General features: G+C 35.0%; 1 protein-coding gene across 3 annotated transcripts in view; it reads left to right on the top strand.

The window, feature by feature from the left end:
- The window catches only part of BBS9 (Bardet-Biedl syndrome 9), a 285,582-nt gene that overhangs the window by 111,126 nt on the left and 153,655 nt on the right, over positions 1–20,801 (top strand). For all 3 annotated transcript variants that reach the window (XM_032707850.1, XM_032707763.1, XM_032707681.1), the window contains exon 20: positions 15,501–15,683. In XM_032707850.1, coding sequence (XP_032563741.1) covers positions 15,501–15,683 — 183 coding nt within the window. The remainder of the gene's footprint in view (positions 1–15,500; positions 15,684–20,801) is intronic.

Raw genomic sequence — 20,801 nt, 5'->3', positions numbered from 1 at the left:
TGACATCAGATGTTTTTGAAGCATAAAGGAATGGAAGGAAATAGAAATTCAGTTGTTGTTTGTGACACAGATTAAGAAAAAGCTCTAAGAATACATTTAGTGCAGGTGTGAGTTTTCTTTGGTGCAGAGGTATTTGTGTGTCTGGTGGCAGTATCGGTCAGGTTGAGAACAGAAGGTAGGGTTAATAGACTCAGCACAATGGGGAAGAAACCTGCTTGATCCCCTGCCTACTTAAGTTAATTAGTTAATAGCATATTTTTCCTCAAGCTTTCTTCTGATCAGTTTTGAAATGCATGTAGATGGGTCAGTATGAGGGAGTCATTCTGCAAACAAGGATGTTAGAATATTATTTTGCATTTAAATCTTCCAGAATCTGAAAAGTTTTAACTACCTGAGACTGGTACATTCAGATTAGATACTTTTTGCCATTAGAAATGTTACCTTATTGTTTGTTTGTTTTTTTTTGTCAGCTGTGATGTGACATAGTAACTTCAAGAAGCAGAAATGTTGAATATATATTCGTCATTGATCTAAAGGGAAAAGTTTTGTTCCCATCAAATGATGTAATAGTTTCCAGCAGTCACTAGGGAGAATATTAAACATTACTGTAAACCTTTTAAAATCCTCAGTGATAGTTTAGCTCATATTTAAGAATGTTAAAAGTTTGGACAAACAATCCCATGTACAAGTAAGGTCAATAAGAAGCAACAGAGAAGGGCAGTTCCAGAGAACTGGGTAAAGTTGATATTCGGATGAATTAAAGGAAGACTGAGATAAGTGTAAGGATATTGGTCTGACATTAGTCGTGGGTAAAATAATGGAATGGCTGAAATGGAATTTTGTTAGAAAGTTATGTAGGAGTACAGTATAACACTTTATACAACTCTGTGGAAAGATATGAGATTTTATTTCTCTTCCTTTATTATATGTTTAGTTTAAACTGTTAAAAAAATTTACTCCTTGTTGATTAAATGCTTTTGAATTTTTTGTGCAGTGGTTAAGGAAAATGCTATAAGTTCAGGATTGTTGTTACTCTGTATAGTTTGTATTCCATTTTGACTGTTTGTTATGGATATAATTCTGCAAAATCATTACAAAACGACGGGGAGATTGGGAATACCTGACAATAAAGGAGAGAGGACAGAAACTATACTGCTTTTCAAAGACCTGTAGACGGATTATAGATTCAGATAAAACTTTTTTGTAGAATCTGTTTGTATGTCAGCTGTGAAACATCACCATCAAAGCTGAAAGAAAAGAATATCCTGGTGCCCTGTCATACATAAAATATGCTCCTAACTCATCCACCAGTTACATTGAGTGACCAAAAAAAAAAATCCTTTGCAATATTTTCATAGATTGATAGTAAAGAAATAAATTGAGAAATACCCAATTGAAACATATTGAAAATTGGAAGACATTTGAAAAGAAAACGTGATTATGGAGGGCTAACACTGTTAAATAGAGTAACAGGGGAATTGAGAGAGGCATTGGCTGATATCACATGGAGAAAAACAGACAAGAGGAGCACTCACTAGAAGAGACTAAATGAAAGAGGGCAGTTTCCAATTAACAGGGATAATTACTGACAGAAGTACCCCCTTGCCATTTTGAAAGGGATTTTGTCCATCAGTGCTCTGATAATAACTCCTGATAATGATAGTGATCTTTGAATGTTGAAAATGCTAAATATTAACTTTGGGGGAAAGATTTGTTTTCATTTAATACAGAGCTACTTTTTATCAAGTGAATTATTGCGTCAGGGTAACCCTTTGCTTCAGTTTGTTTCAATTTTTCTGTTTCTGTAAATAGTGGTACGAATGATAGCAGCTGATTGCATCCACACACAGAAAACTGCTATTTAAGAATAGAATTATATATTAAGATTTATGCATATTTAGTATATTAGTATATAATTATATATTAAGAATTAGGATTATCTAATAGAGGATAATTCTCTATTAGATTATCCATTTTATTTTTTTCCTCAGGTAAAATCTCGGGTTGAAGTCAGTGACAAAGCTTACTTTGACTTAAGGAAAATGTCTGGCTTCATTATAGTGGCATCAATTTTACTTTTTATAATTGGACAAGATTTAATTTTCTAATTAGAGTTAGATTTAATTACAATAGAACAACTGTGGAGGGAAAATCTATGTTTTTACACTTGTTGGCAAAAAACCCAAACCAACCAAGACTAGGAAGTTTGACCTACTTATTTTAATTTTAAGAAAATTATTTCAGTTAATGTGCTTAGATCATACTAGAAAAGATGACTGCAGGATACTGCAGATGACTACTACTGTAGTCATTTAGAGGAGACTGATTGTTCCAGTCAAACAGGAGTTGTGGAAAATAGAACCTAACAATATAGTTTTGTGCTTGATCCTAAGGAATTACTTGAGGTGTGTCTCCAATATCCAGAACAGGAGGACTGATAAGTGGCGTGATATTGTCATTGCTTTATTCTTTTGCCTTAAGAAGGCTTAGAGGCTTAGAGTAGTGCCAAGTGACCTGACAGTCTTGGGGATAGCTTTACTTTTTACTCTAGAATAAAGGAATGAAAGCTGCTTTCAGGATACATACTTCTCATAGAATATCCTGAGTTGGAAGGGACCCCCAAGAATTCTTTAAGGCTTTTGAAGAAGAGTAAGATTTTCAGAAGCACATAACTTAGGGATGCAGGTTATTAATATATTTTTAAACTACTTCACATACCGTGGCCCTGTATGTTGGCAGCTCAGTCATTCTACTGAGATGCAGAATGCTAATCAAACAAATGTTGTGCAGACTACAATGTGCAGCAATGCTGTGACGTGGTAGTAGTTAAAGCTTTGTCATCTGAGTATGTGGAGAGTCAAACTGATAGTTGAAGAAACTTCAGTGTGTGTACAGTTATCCTTGTGTGTGCTGTAAGAAAGAAACGGTGCCTTTAACTGGAAGACTTCCCTGTAGGAAGTAGAGGAAATAACTCCAAATGATTGGGAAATGCTGGAAATGCCCCTCATGTAGAATTAACAATGTGTCTGTGTAGGAAATGACCAATATCTAACTCACAGAATTAGTTACTGTGCTTTTTAAATTTGTAAATATAAAAAATTCAAATGAGATCCTTCAACACTCAGTGCAGTGTTAAATTCCAAATGCTCCCTTGAATTCAGTGCTTCAGTTTTAATGAAATCTGAAAAGTCGTTCTCATCACATGAAATTGACTTCTGTCTATATTTTGTTTTTGTCTTGAAGTGTTATGAACACTGTAAAAAAATGCCATTTACAAGCATATGTGTTGCAAAAAAATTACTCTTAATTTATCTCCTTGGCATTTAAGGGATGATCACTAACGCATACAGCCTTACTAACTCATACTTAATACAGCCTACAAACGCTGTATTAAGAATAGCTGCTATTGTAAAAATAAAAATTTGTAATGTCCTCCAACTTTTATAGCTGTTCTTACAGAAGAAGAAAATTAAGATTTCCACCTCTTAAGGGGGTCCTGATGTACAGTGTTGTGAGGTGCAAGAAGACATCTGTACTGGAGTACCTAAACATACAGCAACATCTTGCTTACGGTCTGTTACATTTATTGATAATGAATTGATTGGCTCTGATGAGATTAAATTGTTCTTTGATACTATTTCTCATATGTTTAATTACAGTATTTATAGCTAACAGTTGTCTATGCATATCCTTTGAATAGGTGGGGTTGCTTTGTAATGATGTGGGTGGGTGAGATTCGCAAAAGCAGTTTTCACCTAGGAAGTTAGATTTCCTTTGTAGTCAGTAGAGACAAAGAAGGGTCTTCTGGAGCCAAAGGCATTGAAAGTTAAATACCTTCTATGGTTAAAAAAAAAAAGGTAACAATCTCTCCACAGTTTATAAAGGAAATTAAGGGAAATTAGCCACCTCATCTTAGAATTCGTCTTAGTGGATCTCACTCTGTTTTAAACAGCTATAATCTTTTATTTGCTCCAAAAGAAATCAGGAGAGCATATCTTCCTGGCTCTTCATAGTTTCTTTGCACTGCAAGGGTAACAGGCATTTCTTCCTCCAATTCCTTTAACGGTAAGCTTTGCAACAGAGTTATTTCCTTTGGGAAATGATTTTTGTTTTATATATTCCCCTAGGAATTTTCCATTTAGTAAAGAACATAATGTTTGGTTCACGTTGTCGTTGCACAGCGGATTTTCTTTAGTGCTTCTTCCCACAGGAATGGTGCTCAGTAATTCTCTCCAGCCCTATCATTTAACACCATGCCAGCTGTCTGCTTTCTTATGTGACTGATGGAGCTCAGCAAGTTCGTTCTACACCTGATGTGAGGTTTTATCTATTTTTATGTATTTTCACCATTAATTTTTGACAAGTGTCTCAGCATCACTCTTGAGGGAATTGCTTACATGGAACCTGTTGATGTGATCTGATTTCAGCTGATTTCAGGTGTGCATCTGTGGTGGGAATCTCAAATGCCATCCTTCTTTATGGGCTCCTAATCAGACTCCACGGCATTTGTTTGTTACAGTGGATGCAAGCACTGAAAGTGGTCGTGGAAAAGATACGAATACAAACTATTCATGAATATGAGTGAAAGTAGGCAAATGTTTTTCCTTAGGTTCCTATAATTTTTTTCATGTTGAATTATAAATTTCATAACAAATCCTTCTTCCCCCACCCTACCCCACTCTGTCAGATGCTAAAGAAAGAGAGGGTTGCTACTTTTTCAGAGGATGTAACTATATAACTTAGGTCATGTTTCTGAGCTCCACCAACTTAAAACATCAAAGTGAATTTGTTCTGATATTTGGCCAACTTATTTAGTCATTCCTCTAGACAAAACGTTTATCTGGATTTTTAGTCTGCGGTGTGGCTAGAATGTACGCTACCCAGATGTGTTTTCCTAACTTTGATGCAATAGAATAAAGCAAACATAAATACCCCTTTGAATACATCTTGTTATGACCAGTAATCATTGAAACTAAGTTAAAACTATTAGATTTGACTGAACTGGGACATGAACTTTAGCTGTATTATATCAGGGGAACAAATTGAGCTTTTTTTTTTTTTTTTTTTTTAAGGAAAATCTTTTCTTATCAGAAAATCTATCTCGGCCAAAATCAGTAAGTCCATTTGTTACTAATTTAGTGGGGTGTGTTTGTGTGTGGTTATATATTAGCATTGAAAAGTGAGCTCTTTCCTGCTCTACATAATGGAGGGTACTATTTGTTAATCCGAATGTTGTGCAGTAGAACTATCCATAAACTTCTGCTCAGATAATGAGGAGATTTTTCTGGATTTAAACCAGGGAAAGTTACAAGGTTAATTATCACATTTCAGACAGTGAAGCATGCCTGACACTTGCTATCTCTTTCCTTTACTCCCCTGCTTCTAGCAGCTCCAGTGAGAATCTTAGTCTGGGTCAGCAGGACTTGAAAAAGACTATACACATCCCATCTCCTCCATAGACTCAGCTGTCTGTTAGAATAAAGGAGAAGTTGAGGAATGAGATGTTTGCATGGAGGGTTGCTATCTCAATACCTTAATCATTATGCATTTGATGGTAGGCTATTTAACACGTTTTCCTTCATGGAAAGAATGGCTTTCTTCTAGTAAGTAATGTTGAATTGAACTGTGAATCTTTTTGAGTGTGCCTCCAAAGCCTTTTTAAAGGTGAGAAACTGTTCCCCTATAACTCCAGGTGGCTTGAACTGTCTTGCTTTTCTGTCAGCATGCCGGGGTAATAGATGGTGAGGCCACGTAAAAATGTCTGGCAAACAGACATTTTGAGATTAACACATCTTGTCTTTTGGAAGAGAATTGGTGCTAAACATATTGGAAGGTGTTTCATTATATTGCTTATTAGCTCTTCCATCTTTTCATTTGTTTTAAGGAAAAGAACAAGAATGTGGGATATGATTGGAGTTAGCAGTTGCCTTGCTGAAAGTAGGTAAAAAGTGGTATTTCCAAACACATAGGTGAAGGACTTCTGCCTACAGTGCCAATTGTGAATTGTTTTTGGTGACATTTCTCAAAGACTAAGAGACTATAAACACATCATTAAATAATGTATATTGAAATGAAAATTAGAAAGCCATATAGCTTCAACTCTGTTTAGAGGAGCAGCAGGAGAACAACCCAGAATGTTATGATTAATAGTAAAGCCCCAATCCTGTAAGTATGTATGTGCATATATAATAGTGGCTTTTACTTTATTGGAAACCAACCCATAGCCTGTGGTGATGCATGCTTACTTCACCAGAATAATCCTCTGATAACATGGGCTTTACACTCTAAAATAATTACTAGTTTTGCAGCTCATCTTGTTTTGAACATAAAATGAACCAGTTTTGGGGATGAATGTTTTCTTATTTTGGGTGGGGTTTTTTTTGGTATTTCTGCCCAAGTTCTAACTCTTACATTTAACTGGCAGAATGCACAGCCTGAGTGTGGCTACGGCAGGCGTGCATGTAAAGAAAACCTGACTGTGTGCCTGTGGGCTTTGTGCAGGGTATTTCAGTTGGGAATTTTCTTTATTTGTCAGTTTGAGAGAAGAGAGTTAGAAGGTGCACTTCCAGGTGTGCAGAATAATGAGTATCATTGGTCATTATCTGCAGCACAATGAATTTGGTGACCTAAAAACGTTCTTTTCATAAACACCTAAAAGTTGCTGTTGAACACACTGTAATGTTACTTCAGGTGGTTACTTTGTTGTTGTTTTCTTTCTGTAGATGAAGTGCTTCAAGCACGGATCTGATAAGCTCTTTACTGCTTCAATATTAGGTTTAAGTCTGCCTGCTGTGTGACTTGTCAGTAGGATATTTTTGGTCTTTCAATACTTGTCTTGACCCCAGAAAATGAAATCTACATCACTGAAAATAATCATACCTGTATGGCAGTAACTGTTGGCTTAGAAGTCGATTGTCATATGAAGTAGGATGTAGTTTGTAAAGGTTTTTTGCTGGATATTGTTGTGGAGCAAGCATTAATGTGGTCTGTGCTATACTTCATCTGTGGAGGAATGCAAGAGTCTGCTTTGTCTGAAATTTATTGGTGTGGCACCTTGCATGAACAATGAATTTTTGCTTTCACTAAATGACTGTTTTGAAACTTTCTTTTTTTTTGCTAGTAAATCCAGTAAGACATAGTGAACTCCATTCTCTTCGCCGAATTCTCTTCAAGGTTTATAAACTGTGTTTTTTTGACTGAGTTTTACAAAACCTGCATTTCATCATGATGTTCCCTTTGTTTTGAAATGGTTATGTCTCTTTCAGTACAGAAAAATAGAAGAAATTATGGAAAACTTGTAATTCAAAGACAAAGTTTTCAAGCAAGCAATTCATGCGTTCTGTGACCTTTGCACTTTGGCTTGAGAAGCCCATTTTATTTCCAAATGTTCTGGCACGTATTCTCAAGGTTTTACTAATAATAGAGAAATTCTATAATGTGTCTCAAAATAGAAAAGTAATTTTAATGAGAGATGTCATGAAATTAGTGTTAGAGTTAAGTTTGAGCTTCTAATTAGCCTGCCATCCATTTTCTTTGGTTGCTATGTTTAGAATTTGCTTCCAGAGTGTGTAATTTTAGTTTAATCATTCTTAGTCTTACTTTTACTCCCAGACACTGTGTTAGTAACCACAATGTTTTCTAATCACTTAAAATTATATGCTAGCTCAACCTGAATGGGAAGTTCTGGAAATTTCTTCAGGTGGTTCAGTATAAAGTAGAAGTACCAAAATTTCAAGTGGGATTGGCAATGACTTGGAATTTAGCTTAGAACTTCACTGTCTTGACTGGCTTGCTGATTTTTTTAAATATTGATACTTTTATTGTTCAAGGTGTTGGAATAGAGTTTCCTGAAGTGGCTTTGTATTCATCTATACAGATGGGAAAATATCAATATTATGTATTAGTTGGATTTGTTTTTATTACCCTTTGAAAGATCTGTTTGTCAACATGTTTTTATTTTTCATTATTACAGTAAAATATAAATATGAAATTAAGCTCATCTAGGACATGTTTTACTATGTACTTTCTGGGTAGCAATAATTTGTGGATTTATTCTAGATTTCTAAAACTACACTCATCACCTGCTGTCTTAACATGCTGGAAATGCTTTTTGCCCCAATGGGTGAGTATGACTCATGACAATGAGAGTAGTGGTCTTTAGTAGGATGAAATCCTGCCTTTACTTAATCAAGGCAGGGTTCCCACTGGAGTTAGCAAATCCTTGATTTAACCCATAGAGCTTCATTGTACTTAAATGTTTGCAGAAGTATGATATAAAGGGTTTGTCTTGCTTTCTTGACCATCTATAGATCCCATTGCACTGGAATGCAATGAAAAATTTGCAGGTTGAGGCTCCTGGTTTTTTAAATTGTTTGTTTAGGATCACAGCTTATGTTATTATACAAAGTGTGCAACTTCAACTGTTTAAAATTTGTTCCTTTATTGTAAAATTTTTTTGGTTGTCATTACACAATACCATATATTTGGTGATTTAAAACAAACTCTCCACCTCTCTGTCTCCATTTAGCTCATGTTTGGCTATATTTTATATACGTTGCTGCCAATTCAACCACAGCTTCACAGTGAGACTCTGTCTTCAATATTCATTGACTATCACAAATTCTCTGACATATCTGTGTGTTATTTAGCACATCCCTTTGCTTAAATAGAACTTTTGTTTTGAAGGGGTAAGTAGAGGATTCATTGTAACTCACTGGATTCTGGGGGTTTATGTAATTTGTAACAGATGTTAGTTCACTCGGATAAGCTACTAATTTTGTAACTCCACTTTTAAATTTGGATTTTATAACATAGAACTTGGTTCTAAATGTATTGCAAAGTATCATATGTATTTTGGAACATGTTTGTAGCCTTCCTTCAAGAATTTTTTTTCCTCATCTTGGTATTTCATAGTTGTACCAAATAACAAGCAGTTACTCACATGCAAAACTGGTTGCAATATTTACTTGTGGATAGGCTATTGAGAGGAAGTCAAGTGTCAAGTACTTAAATAATCATCTATGTATGGTTACTGTTGACCATAGTAATTTATCTGGTGTCTCAAAAATGCTAAACCCTTAAAAAAAACCAAAATAAAACAAAAACCACAAAAAGCCAAACACACATAAAAAAAGAGACAAATGAGAAAAGTATATTAGTCGAGTTAAAATAGTCTTAACTGTAATCCTTACTGCAGATGGGACACCAGAGACAAAAGGAATTCCTCATTTTTGTTCCCATGGGCTTACACAAAGAAGCTCACATAATGATGCGCGGCAGTATAAGACACTAAGATGCGTTTAAATAAGCAGTAAACTTGCTATAGAGCTGAAATGATAGTTACTTTATCCCAAAAGATTTTCTTATTGACATCATTGTCACTAGTTCTTAAAATGAAAGAATTAAAATAAATGATGCAGTGTGACTCTCTGTGGTAATAATCCACTATCACTGGTTTTGTGGAGGTAGGACACAGCTTTGATATGTGAGAAGTTTCAAAAGAGGATTCTGAATTTAAATGATACATGCATTTGGCTCTTGCAGAGTGTTTGAATTGACTGTCATCATAATGTGCAACCTGTGGTATGCTAGTAGACAATACTGCTTTGTGGCAAAATCCAATTTAGAAAGGTGAAGTAGAGCTGTTAGCAATAATTCTGTCATGGAAGTAGCAGAAGAAAACGAAACTACACAACTTCCCTTGAGTATTTTCTTGCTCTAACTGTTAATGTTTCCAGAGGCGCAGATTGCTATAGTAATTACTCGTGATAATTTCACGTTCATCTAGTAAGGCAGTAGAATTTCAGAAGGTAGCTGTGTGCATCCAGATAAAGCATGGGTCATCATACTGCAGTGTCTTTTGTCTCTGCGGTCTTCTCTGATCATGTTCATGTTGAGCTTCACTTGAAAGTCGAGTATTTGGTGTCTAGTGAATCGATGCTTTGTTGTCATCATGGTGGTCCTATGCTGCAATTTTAAAAACTGTGGTCGTGATTAGCAGTAACTGTGGCACTCTCCTAAGGGTCACATAACTGTGGCCTGAGGTACTTAATTCCAGCGTACCCATTGCAGCACTGTGGGAACGCCACAGCATTTGGAAGTGCTCCCTTGTGGGAGTGACATGGTTATTCTTCCTGGTGACAGAGTGTTTGATAAAGATCGCTCTCTGACATGGATATCTTTGCCCGCATTCCATAAAGCTTTAGTCACCTGTCAAAAGCTCTGTGCACAATGGTTGTTGAGTGAGATGGTCTGCACCAGGAATCAGTCTGCTAATCACTGTTTCTTTATGTTGGAAACTACTTGGAGACTTTCCTGTTTAAAAACACAAAGTTTACTCCTAGAATAAGTGATATTAAGAATTTTATTAATTAAATTGATATTGTCACTTAGGTTGTCTTACCTGTTTTAAAGGTTTGCTTTGCTGGTGTCTTAGTTTTTCTATGGCTGCATGCCATAAGTGCAAGGTAAACAAAGGGGCTTGTAAGGAAAAACATATTTGACTTTAAATGCCTATGCATTCTGTGTGAATTAAGATATGTGGTGGAGACTTCTTAAAAAGCACGAAAAAATTTTGCCTGATCTTGTTTTAGATTTGGCAACTGAGTTGTATTTTCTTCTCTCAAATGGGGGAAAGGGTGAGAACAGTGGTTGGTGTCCTGTGGCAATAACAATGAACAAGCAGTAGTTAGCATCTCTCTCAGTTCTGTTTTTTCCTGTTTTATTCATTAACATCTTGCTCTATGAAGATCTAATTCTGCTTAAAAATAGTTGTAAGGGGTCGGATCAATTTACTATCTTGCAATAAATTATTCCATCAGAATGATTGCCAGAAGGTACCTGTGAGCTTGTTAACAATTCACCATCCCTGTATCCACTTCATAATAATTAAATTTTTTATCTTGTTTTTCATATTTTAACGATTTTTTCATAGAAGACTTGCTCCTAAGTGCTATGGATGAAATAGAAAGGGATTCTGTATTCTTTAAGTGCCAGACTTCTGCTCTCTTCAAACTTGATTTCTGCTAAAAATAGTTACTAGGAGTTGAAATCACTACCAACTCAAAAGAAAGCTCCTTGGAACTTCTTGCTCATTTCTTGCCCTTTACTTTCTCAAAGTTTTCTTCAACTTCCTATCCAGCTAATCAGAAGGCATTTTGTATTTTTGGAATTGTATTTGTCTTTTTTTGTATTATTGGAATAAGCCTGGGAGAGTGATGGTCATTATTGCCCTAAGGAACTAGTCTGCATGTACAACAGTGGGTTATGTTGCAAGCCTTTTTCAAGAGGGATTAGCAATTTTGAAGTTATTGTTGGATGCTAAACGATGCCTTAAAATATTTTATATAAGCAATAATAATGGAGAAATCTTGATTGTTTTTAAAACTTGCATCACCATTAGTTTACAGTTTTTAATTGCTTGACATCTTATAAGGTCTACTTAGCAATGAAATAAGCATGGAGAGACTTCTTTCTGCTTGAACACTTTGCGCTAAAAATGAGAAATGCTCTTGGAAATTATCCTTACAACAGTGTTGAGGTGGGAAGTTTTCAAGATTATAAAAAAATTTCTGGATTTCAGCTCTACTTTTGCAACTGTGAATATAAAATTTAGTAAAAGTCTTAAACACGATCTTCATTTAGAGAATAGTTCTCTATTTTTTTTTTCTTTTTACAGTATGTTTTCATTAATAACTGACTTTGCTGTAGGTATGTGTGTTGGAACAGAGCATGAGTTTGTTCAGAAAAAATTTAACAAAAAATAATATAAATTAACAGCAAGTTTTGATCAGTTATAAAAATATATATTCAACACTGTACTTCCAATGCATTTCAGTATCTCCTAAATCTTTCCTGCATCAGACACTTTCCTTTCTTTCACTGCTTTTAGAAAAAAAGTTGAAAAACTTGTTTTTATTTTTCTTTGTTTAAAAGCTTTGTGATATTACAAGAAGGAGGCAGAAAAATGTCAATCAGGCAATGATAGGTCTTATAAAATATAGATGGAGTGTTTACTTGGTAGTTTCCAGTTGGTCTAAAATTTTTGTTGGTAAACTACACTTGAGATTGCCAGTTGTAATTGTATCCTCTCTGCCATCCTGTTTAAAAGTGAGACAGGGGAAGTTTTGGTTTTTTTTTTTTTTTAAAATTTATACCTACTTAGAAAGATGATAAAATAGATCTTAAACAGCTTGAACAACTACTGTGGAATTGAAAATAATACTGGGAAAAACCATGACTGAGTCTGAAAAGATTAGGATCTCAGACTGTGAAGGGTATGGATTCTTTATGTTCCTCAACTATTATAAAATATAATTAGAGATATTGTTCAAGTGAAAATAAAATAATAAAAAATATAAATGTAATGTTTTTAGACCTTACTTATCCTTAAATTCTGCAAGTATTTGAATGAAGAGCCCCAAAACACTTCTAATTTATAGCTGATATCCTGGGAGATTTTCAGAGTCATTTTACTGAGTAAGGAAAGATGTATTTCCCCCCCACATCAAGTATTTACTGTGTAACTGTGTATTGTCAAGGTATGTTTGGTCCTTCCAGCTGCTTTCAGTATAGCTTTGGCTTTCAGGTCTCAGCATATTTCAAATGGTGCTGTTTTGACAGTCTTTTTTCTGTCCCTGATAATAGGCTTTTTAAAAATTACCATGATTGTGCATGCCTGCATTATAGTGTGGGAATTCATATTGTATTGTCCTGGATATTTCGGATCTCAGAAAGCTATATCAGGTCACTTCTCTATCTGCTAATGGAATAATTAGTACTTAGAAATGTTTTTTTCCCCTCTTTGCTTTTTTTGCAAGTGTAAAGTAGAACTTGTACATATGCAGTTATCTAAAGATTTAGTTGCTATATATTTTAGTGACCTGCAATACTCCCCAAGACTGCACCTCACCTTTAGAAACTTAGGTCTCTCACTGGTATAATATATGCCTTGCATTATTGTGCATGAGAACTGTAGAATTTTGTCAAAGACAAACTTTGTTAATAGTTGTACTTTTTTCATTTTTTACGAAACTGCTTTCAAAATATGTTTTAGACTTGTACATTAGGTATTTTGAAAAGCTGAGGATCTCCTTTGTTCATGGTTATAAAATGGAAAGAAAGAATATTCTAATATGAAGGATCCTTAAGGTAGAAGACCATGCAAGTTACTTGTCTTTATGCAATTTATGCTTCTGAAGTATGTAGTAGAGTGTCAATTGAAATATAGCACAGCGTGAGAGACCATCTAGGAATTTATGAATGACTCAGTCTAGAAAGTGGCCTTTGCATTGTTGTTAAGTGGGATTCAGGTAGTTGTCACACAAATGCAACTGTATTTGCCAGCATCTTCAGCGTAATTGATGTTTTCTGAGCATTATCCATAATAGGCTACAGGTAGCTTGCCTTTAGTCCAAATTCTAGGAATTCTGAATTGTGCTATCCCATCCAGTAATGATATTATAGGAAGCATGAAAATGAATGAGCACACCTCATCAGCATGGTAAATTCTTTGGTCTTCTCAAAATTTTCAATTGCATACTGGACAGGAAAAATGATTGGATATTTGAAGGCCCCTATTACACTGAGGAAGATTTTACTGTTGCTTGTCTCCTCAGAAAGATGAAGCTGTACAGTGCAGGCAATTACTGGCTAAAGGGGTCAAGTGCAGCTGATGTAGGGTACTATGTAGTGTTGTGTTTGTCATGTGGCTTTGTGACTCATAACTATTGAAAAGTGGCTGCAGTATGGAACTTAACTTTGTGTAGAATATAAGGTGTGGAAAACATCAAGGGTTTGGTCAGAGCAAATTGAATGCCAACACAAATACATCAGGTGATGTGTCAGTGATACCATTACTCTTTGCTAACCAAAGTATGTCATGTTGGTTTTCACTACTTGGGATTAATTTCTCAGTTCTCCTTTGCATGGTTAGCTGGACTTTTTTGTTTGTTTGTTTTGTTACTTGGCTCTGATTTATGTAGTGTTTGGACTCATGAGTATCCTGTGGGTTCTCCGTTTTATTTGGAACCATTACATTTTAAAATTTAAAACAAAAGCTATCAACACATTTTGTTTGAAATATTTCATATTTATAGTTCCCTAAAATTCTGTTTTCTTTATCTTCCCAGTCACATGGGAGCTTGGAGGGAACACATACATCTCTAATGCCAGCGTTGCAGATTAAAAATAGTTTTCCTCCACCAAATGCTAACAGCTGGTTGGCTTTCTTTCCCTGCTGAAGATGCATCATATAGTATTTTCATTTTTCTGCTGTTTCCAAATGTTAATGGATCAGGCTCTGCAAGTTTTACTTTGTAAATTCTGTTGCAGTACTAATTGCACTTTAACAGTATTTCTATGAGGCTTTTTACAACTCCAGTCAAGCACCTATTTTTCCATCCTGCAGATAAATAAACAGAAAGTGGTTGAGGGAGATGCTTTGTGTTGATTTAAATGACAATCAGTGCTTCTGTAAGCCAAGTATTATTTGGGCAACATGAAGATGTAGTGGCACTCATGAGAACAGGTCTCTGAAGTTGTACTCCCCCAGGATAAACCCCTAACCTTTGTTCCTTTCCTCTACTTGAAGTAATTCAGTGCAAATACTGTGGAAAATCTCTTGTCATATTGACATTGCAGCAATTGCCTATTGAAATCACTGTCATCTTCGCTTTTCACTCAGTGATGGAAAATGTCTAAACATTGCATTTCAAGAAAGAAGACATTTATAGCAATATTTTTCAAAGTAGCCATTTTTATAATGCTGTGAGTGGACATATTATATACAATGACAAATTATTACTGAACTGAGTAGAATATCTTATAATAGCTCTTCTGCCTTTCCCCATCTTGAAGTACACAGCAAAACTGTCTTACCATATTAGAAGAAGTGAATGTTATTTTATTTGAAAATTCTTTCATAATGTCTGGCACTTAGAGTGGTATTACCTTCATATACATGATCCACAGTGTTTACATTTTGGCATAAAAGCTGAAGCAACTAGTGCAAGACATGGAGAGACATGAGAGTTAATAAAATAACAGATGGCAGTTATGTTCCTGTGGAAATAATTATATACTGCATTTTTAATTGCATAGAATCAATGTGTTTGTTTTGATAAATACAGTAGGCTTGCTGGTCATATGGAGATTAGTGTCTTGTGTGGTATAAACCTGAAAGTTAGTTTGTTGTCATGTATTATGTGACATGATGGGGATCAATTTCAGGAATGCCTTAAAAATATACTCTATGCAAAATCCTTTCTACACTGATTGTACTAGATAGATTAATCCTGTTGCCATATGGAAATTGCATTGGCTATGCAAAAGAAAAATCTAGATAAGTGATAACTCATTTAATACTCTGTGGTTTGTGTTTATGGAAAACAGAATTCCTCAGGATCTTCTAAAGGAAAACAAGAGTGTGCCAAAGGTAATTTCAGTGTTGAGTGTTCACGGATGGTAAAATTATATTTAACAGATGTTTGTAATTTTTACAGGTAATAGCTCTAGCAGATGCAGCAGAAGAAAATCAAGCCAACGTGTTCCAGGCGTTCACAAAGTTGAAAAGTGCCACCCATCTGGTGATTATGCTGATTAGTTTGTGGCAGAAGCTCAGCACTGATCAAGTTGCTATTCTGGAAGCTACGTTTTTGCCATTAGCAGAAGATACACAAGAGCTGGTAAGAATCTGTAAGAGCTGCTTGAAAAATGCTCATTCATAGAGTTTTAAGCCCTTAAATTTATATATTTTCCCCTGTTCTTTACTGAAAACTGTCCTTTGAAGTGATTTAAGTAGCCTTATTAAGTTCAATGTTTGATGTAAACTACACTGATTTCACAGGAAAGTAGAAAAGTAGGAGTGGGTTATAGAATGTTTCATTAGAAGATATGGGTGATACCAGTTAAATTCTGCTTAACTCTTCCATAACAAGAGAAGTAGGAGTGTCTCACACAAATTTACCTGATTTTACCTTCAGTCCAATTGTTAGCACAAATAGAATACTGCCATTTTTTCAAGACTTTAATATAAATGCTATATAATATACATGCGCACATTCCAATAGAAATATAAAATACAGACATGTACACACAGTAAATACAGCGTATTTAATCTATTAAGCATTTACCATACTTTGTCCTCAGTGTTTTTTAGAATGATTTATATAATGGATGAAAACTATCCAAAGAAAATACTGTGTATAGATAATGTCCTTGTATTTGCCAAACCATTTTCTACATAGTCCCACATTGTGTAGACATCTTGCAAATTCTGCTCTGTTTTAATGAGTGTGACCATGTGAGATTGTGTGCAGAATTTGGAGAATGGTTTGTGAAGAAAAATAAGGCTGTATTCTACCCATGCCTAATGTCCCCAGCTAAACACTGCTGTTCTCAACTTAATTAAGAGTTGATCCCCAGTTGGTTTCAAGTCGAGCTCTGTTACTGAATTCTACAATAAAGTACTTAACTATCGTTTGCCACACTTAGAAGAGAAATAAATTCTGACATTAATACATCTCAACACTTTATTTTAGGCATCTGAACTATGTAGTGTACTGCATAACCTTTCACAAATTACTTCTAGGGAATAAAAAAATAAGAATTATTTTAAGTACATACCAGTTTTAAATGTCAAACTTTGCACAGGGTTTTGCAGTGTACAGTGAATCCAGATTTTTGTGCATACCTGGAATACTTAGAATGATTTGTGGTCTTTTAGACAGCTTGAGCTGGGTTTCAAATGAATCTAGGATCATCTGCCATTTCCACCTGGGGGGCAAAAAGCGTTTTGGCATTTTACATGGTATTGACTCATAGTAGGCAAAACCCCACAGTTCTGCTGAGATTTGTTTTGGATTTAGTCCTCATTTAAACTTGAAAAATCAAGCTTTGCAGCTGAGGAGTATGCATTCCCATGAATGGAATCGAAAGGAAGGTCCTATGAATCTCATAAAAGCCCAAACAACCATTTTTTGCGTGACTCCTTTTTGTTTTGCCATCAGGAACTGCATTGCTTTGATACATGTTTTGATACAATATGGTAAAATTTGTTGCATATCCTATAATACAGGATATCACTTCAGCATGTATCTTGGTGTGGTTTTAATATAGTAGTTAACAATATTCCATGTTAAAGCTGTAAGACTTCACATAAATATTGTAAGGATGTATATCCTACAGAGCAGTCAGGATGAAAAATGTAAACCAACAATAACTGGAGGTGGAAATGGAAATGAAACCTTTACAAAATACTGAATTATGTACCATATTGAAGTTGTTATGGTACCACAGAAATCTGAATGTAATTTAAGGAGCTTAGGCAGGGAATGGGGAAATCTTCTGACATACCAATGCTATTTACAGACAGAAGCTCCTAGCTTGTGTTCAGGGTTTTCTTGCAAGCAGTCAAGTGGAACACTGGTGAAAGAAAGTGAAGAATCTCTGAAGAATTTTTATTTACTCTTCAAACAATTCTACACAATGGTTTGTTGTATTTTTATTTGGATGGAGTGTGTCAGAAGACGGTTTGGATGCAGTCTACATCTCCAGAACATTTTCTGCCTTGTGAGCATTAAACTATGGAAGTGTTTTTTTAATAAAAGGGAAATGTTTGGAATATACTGTTACCATAAAAAGAAATGCTTCTTTGACCATAACATCAACATTATTCTCATACATGCCATTTCATTTAGAACAGATTGTATCTTTTTTTCTAGACCTGGCAGTCAATTCAGTTAGGTATTTAGCAAATATGAAAGTGGCATTTTGTGTTCCCATTGCTGCAAAACTTTTGTCTAAGAACATGTAAAATTTGGGTTTTCTTGTCTACAAAGGTATAGCAGAAGTAATACTGCAAACTTGCGTGTTTTTTGGAAATAAGAGATATTTGGCATCATATTTCATTTCTGGCAGTAAACTTCTAACTAGCACCTAAATAGCATGGCTTTGACTAAACTGACTAAAAGGGCTGCTCCTGTTCGGTACTGGAAATACAAGGACCTTCTCCTTTTTTAGTGATTCTTTCATGAATTCTGCACAGTTGGAAAAGTATCACACCAGCAATTGAATGAGATCTCTCAGGTCTTGGTAGGATAAATGAGCTAATTCTTCTGCTATTGAAATGATTAAGAAAGTGATGACAAAACTGAATACAAATTAATTGCATTTGCATGGAAGTTAGGTGCAGTTTTGTCCAATTCAAAGTATAAAAGCATATATTGTCACTATTTCAGAACATAGTATTACAGCCACATGCAAACTATACTTTCAAATATATACTAGTTTGGAGTCCTGTGTTTTTCTGTGTGTTGAAATATATGGTAGAAAAATATTTTAGGGTGCTTTTGGAGACAAAAGAATTCATGATCATCATAACAGTGTTAATAATGTACCAGAGATTTTATCACACAGTGCACTTTTTTTCAGGAGAGTTGGTCACTGTTCTGTAAGACTAACGTATTTGTTTTTAGCTTATAACAGGGAGTGACAGGAATTTGAGGTACTATAAATATAGTAAAATAGTGAAATAATAAAAAAAAATCATGAAAATGTTAAGGGGTGTTTTCCAGTGATTATACTTTACCACACTGAATTTTCTGGATGGAAAAATGCTGAGTTTGTGTTGTTTACAATAGGAAATCCATTTGGGAAAGGAGGGAATTTGTCCAGGCTAATTTAAAGGGTTCAAAGGGTTCATGCTAAAGGGGGTAGTTTTGATGTAATGGCTGCATGGTGTCTGGATTAACTGATGGCTCATATGTCTGATCATTAAGCTACAAATGCTTTTTTTGTTTAGAACATTACAAAGGGAAAAAATGTTGATACTAATATTCTAACTTTGGGACTGATGGAGGGCCCTCGGTGGTATAACCATCAACAACAACTTTACCAAAGAATAAATATTTTCATAGTTCTCATGACTTACAGGTGCTTCATTGCTCAGAATCATCCCTTTCTTGTCATAGTCCCATTTGTGACACTCTAGTTAATAGTAATAGCTCTAGTAATGGCATCACAGAAGTACGTTTCCATCTCTCTTTATTTATGTTTGGAATTGTACAAACCAAGTAAATGTCTGTATTAGATCTTAATTTGTTATTGAAGTTGTAATTTGGAAGAAAAATATGCCTGAGGATGAAATGCGTGTTTTAAATGACTCTATGATTTAGTGTAATTAACTTATGCTAGGGACTATAAATTTACCACTTCATAGTGCTGATTAGATAAAGTTGAAACAATGAGAAGAAATGGTGTCAGAAGAAAATCGTTAAGTGCCTAGTAAAAGTCATAGGAGTTACTATCAAAAGTGTCTGTGCTGTTTGTAAGAAGATGATCTGAACGTAAATCATGAGAAAAAGAAAAGATCGTTTGGGAAAGACTAGATAACCTGCTACGTTTTATGCATGATAGCAGATGGGTTTTACTGTAGAGTTCTTGAATAATGTAGAAAGTACTCTTTCGTGGAAAGAATCCTTTACCGAGTTTTTCTCAAAATCAAAGGTAAGGTTATTTCTGTAATTCCAGCAGGCTTTGTTCTGTCACAACTGATAGTAGCCAAATTTGTCTTTAAATTTCCTGTCCATATTTAGTACTTTCAAAGCTTTGAACTAATAGTTATGTCTTTGGCAAGAGTAATTTTTGTGAACCCTAATTCTTAGAATTTGTTGGAAATGGTAATTTTCACTAATTCTTGTGATTAATCCAACCTAGGTCTTAATCATGGTAAAATATATCTGGAATTAGTTTTTTGTGCCTTATATTTTCTATACTCTGCTTGTTATTGTAACCATTTTTAAAATTTAAAGCTCCAACTGTCCACTAGACTGAAATATTTTAAAATAGGCTGAAATATTTCATATTTTCTTGTTTGCCATAGGCTGATACAAATTATCTTTTGGTATTTTGTAAATACTTTAAAATTTTCTTAAACAAAACAAAAAACTGCACACCAAGCCCAACAAACAAACAAAAAACCCCCAAACGAGTACAAGGCAGTGAGCAGTGATGACTGGTAACTTGGAACCAGTTTTCCATATAGCTTTATTCTTTATTTCTGCAAACAAATACATTATATTTATCCTCTCTCTTCTTCTTTCTAGGAAAAAAGTGAATAATATATCTGAAAATAAGTAGTTTTAGAGGGAGAAGCACATGAAATCTGATGCCTTTTTTCCAGCAGGGAAACTTACTTTGCATTAAATGACATTGACTATCTTTTTTAGAAGTCAAAATATAAATAAGTCTTCCTCCTATTTGAATCAAGGCCATACAACAGAATCAATCGGAAAGATGCTTCACTGTACCAGAAGAGTCTAAGTCTAAAAGAAGTGGGGGGAAAAAAACTAGTGAGTTTTAAGTCTTTAATCACCAAAGGAAAGGAAAGGAAGCTTTAAGCTTACCCAGTAAACCCCTTAATTTTTCAGTAGAATAGGCCAGTCAGCCTGAAGTTTAGTTTTGGTTCAGGGCACCCAAAGTTCCCAGTCAAATGATGGGAAGAAGGTGAGGGAAAGATTCCCACTCCTGCCTGGGCAGGGAGGAGTATGAGGGAGAAAGGTTTAAATGGAGTAATGATGCCTTTGCTCAAACATGGATGTGTGACCCAGCTGGAGAATATGAGAAGAGCATGGTTCAAGTACCAGCCTTCTTTGATAGTATGTTTTGATAGGGAAGTTATCAGTGCTCTGCTGCTAGCTGGCTTTCAAGAGCATCAGACTACACCATGATCTGGAATGTGGAATCATAGAATCATTAAGGTTGGAAAAGACCTCCAAGATCGTGGAGTCCAACCTTTGACCAAA

Source organism: Chiroxiphia lanceolata, chromosome 1 (assembly GCF_009829145.1).
Source record: "Chiroxiphia lanceolata isolate bChiLan1 chromosome 1, bChiLan1.pri, whole genome shotgun sequence".
NCBI classification, from domain to species: Eukaryota; Metazoa; Chordata; class Aves; order Passeriformes; family Pipridae; genus Chiroxiphia; species Chiroxiphia lanceolata.
The sequence above is the reverse complement of the archived record's forward strand: the minus strand, read 5'-3'. Positions and strand labels throughout refer to the sequence as shown.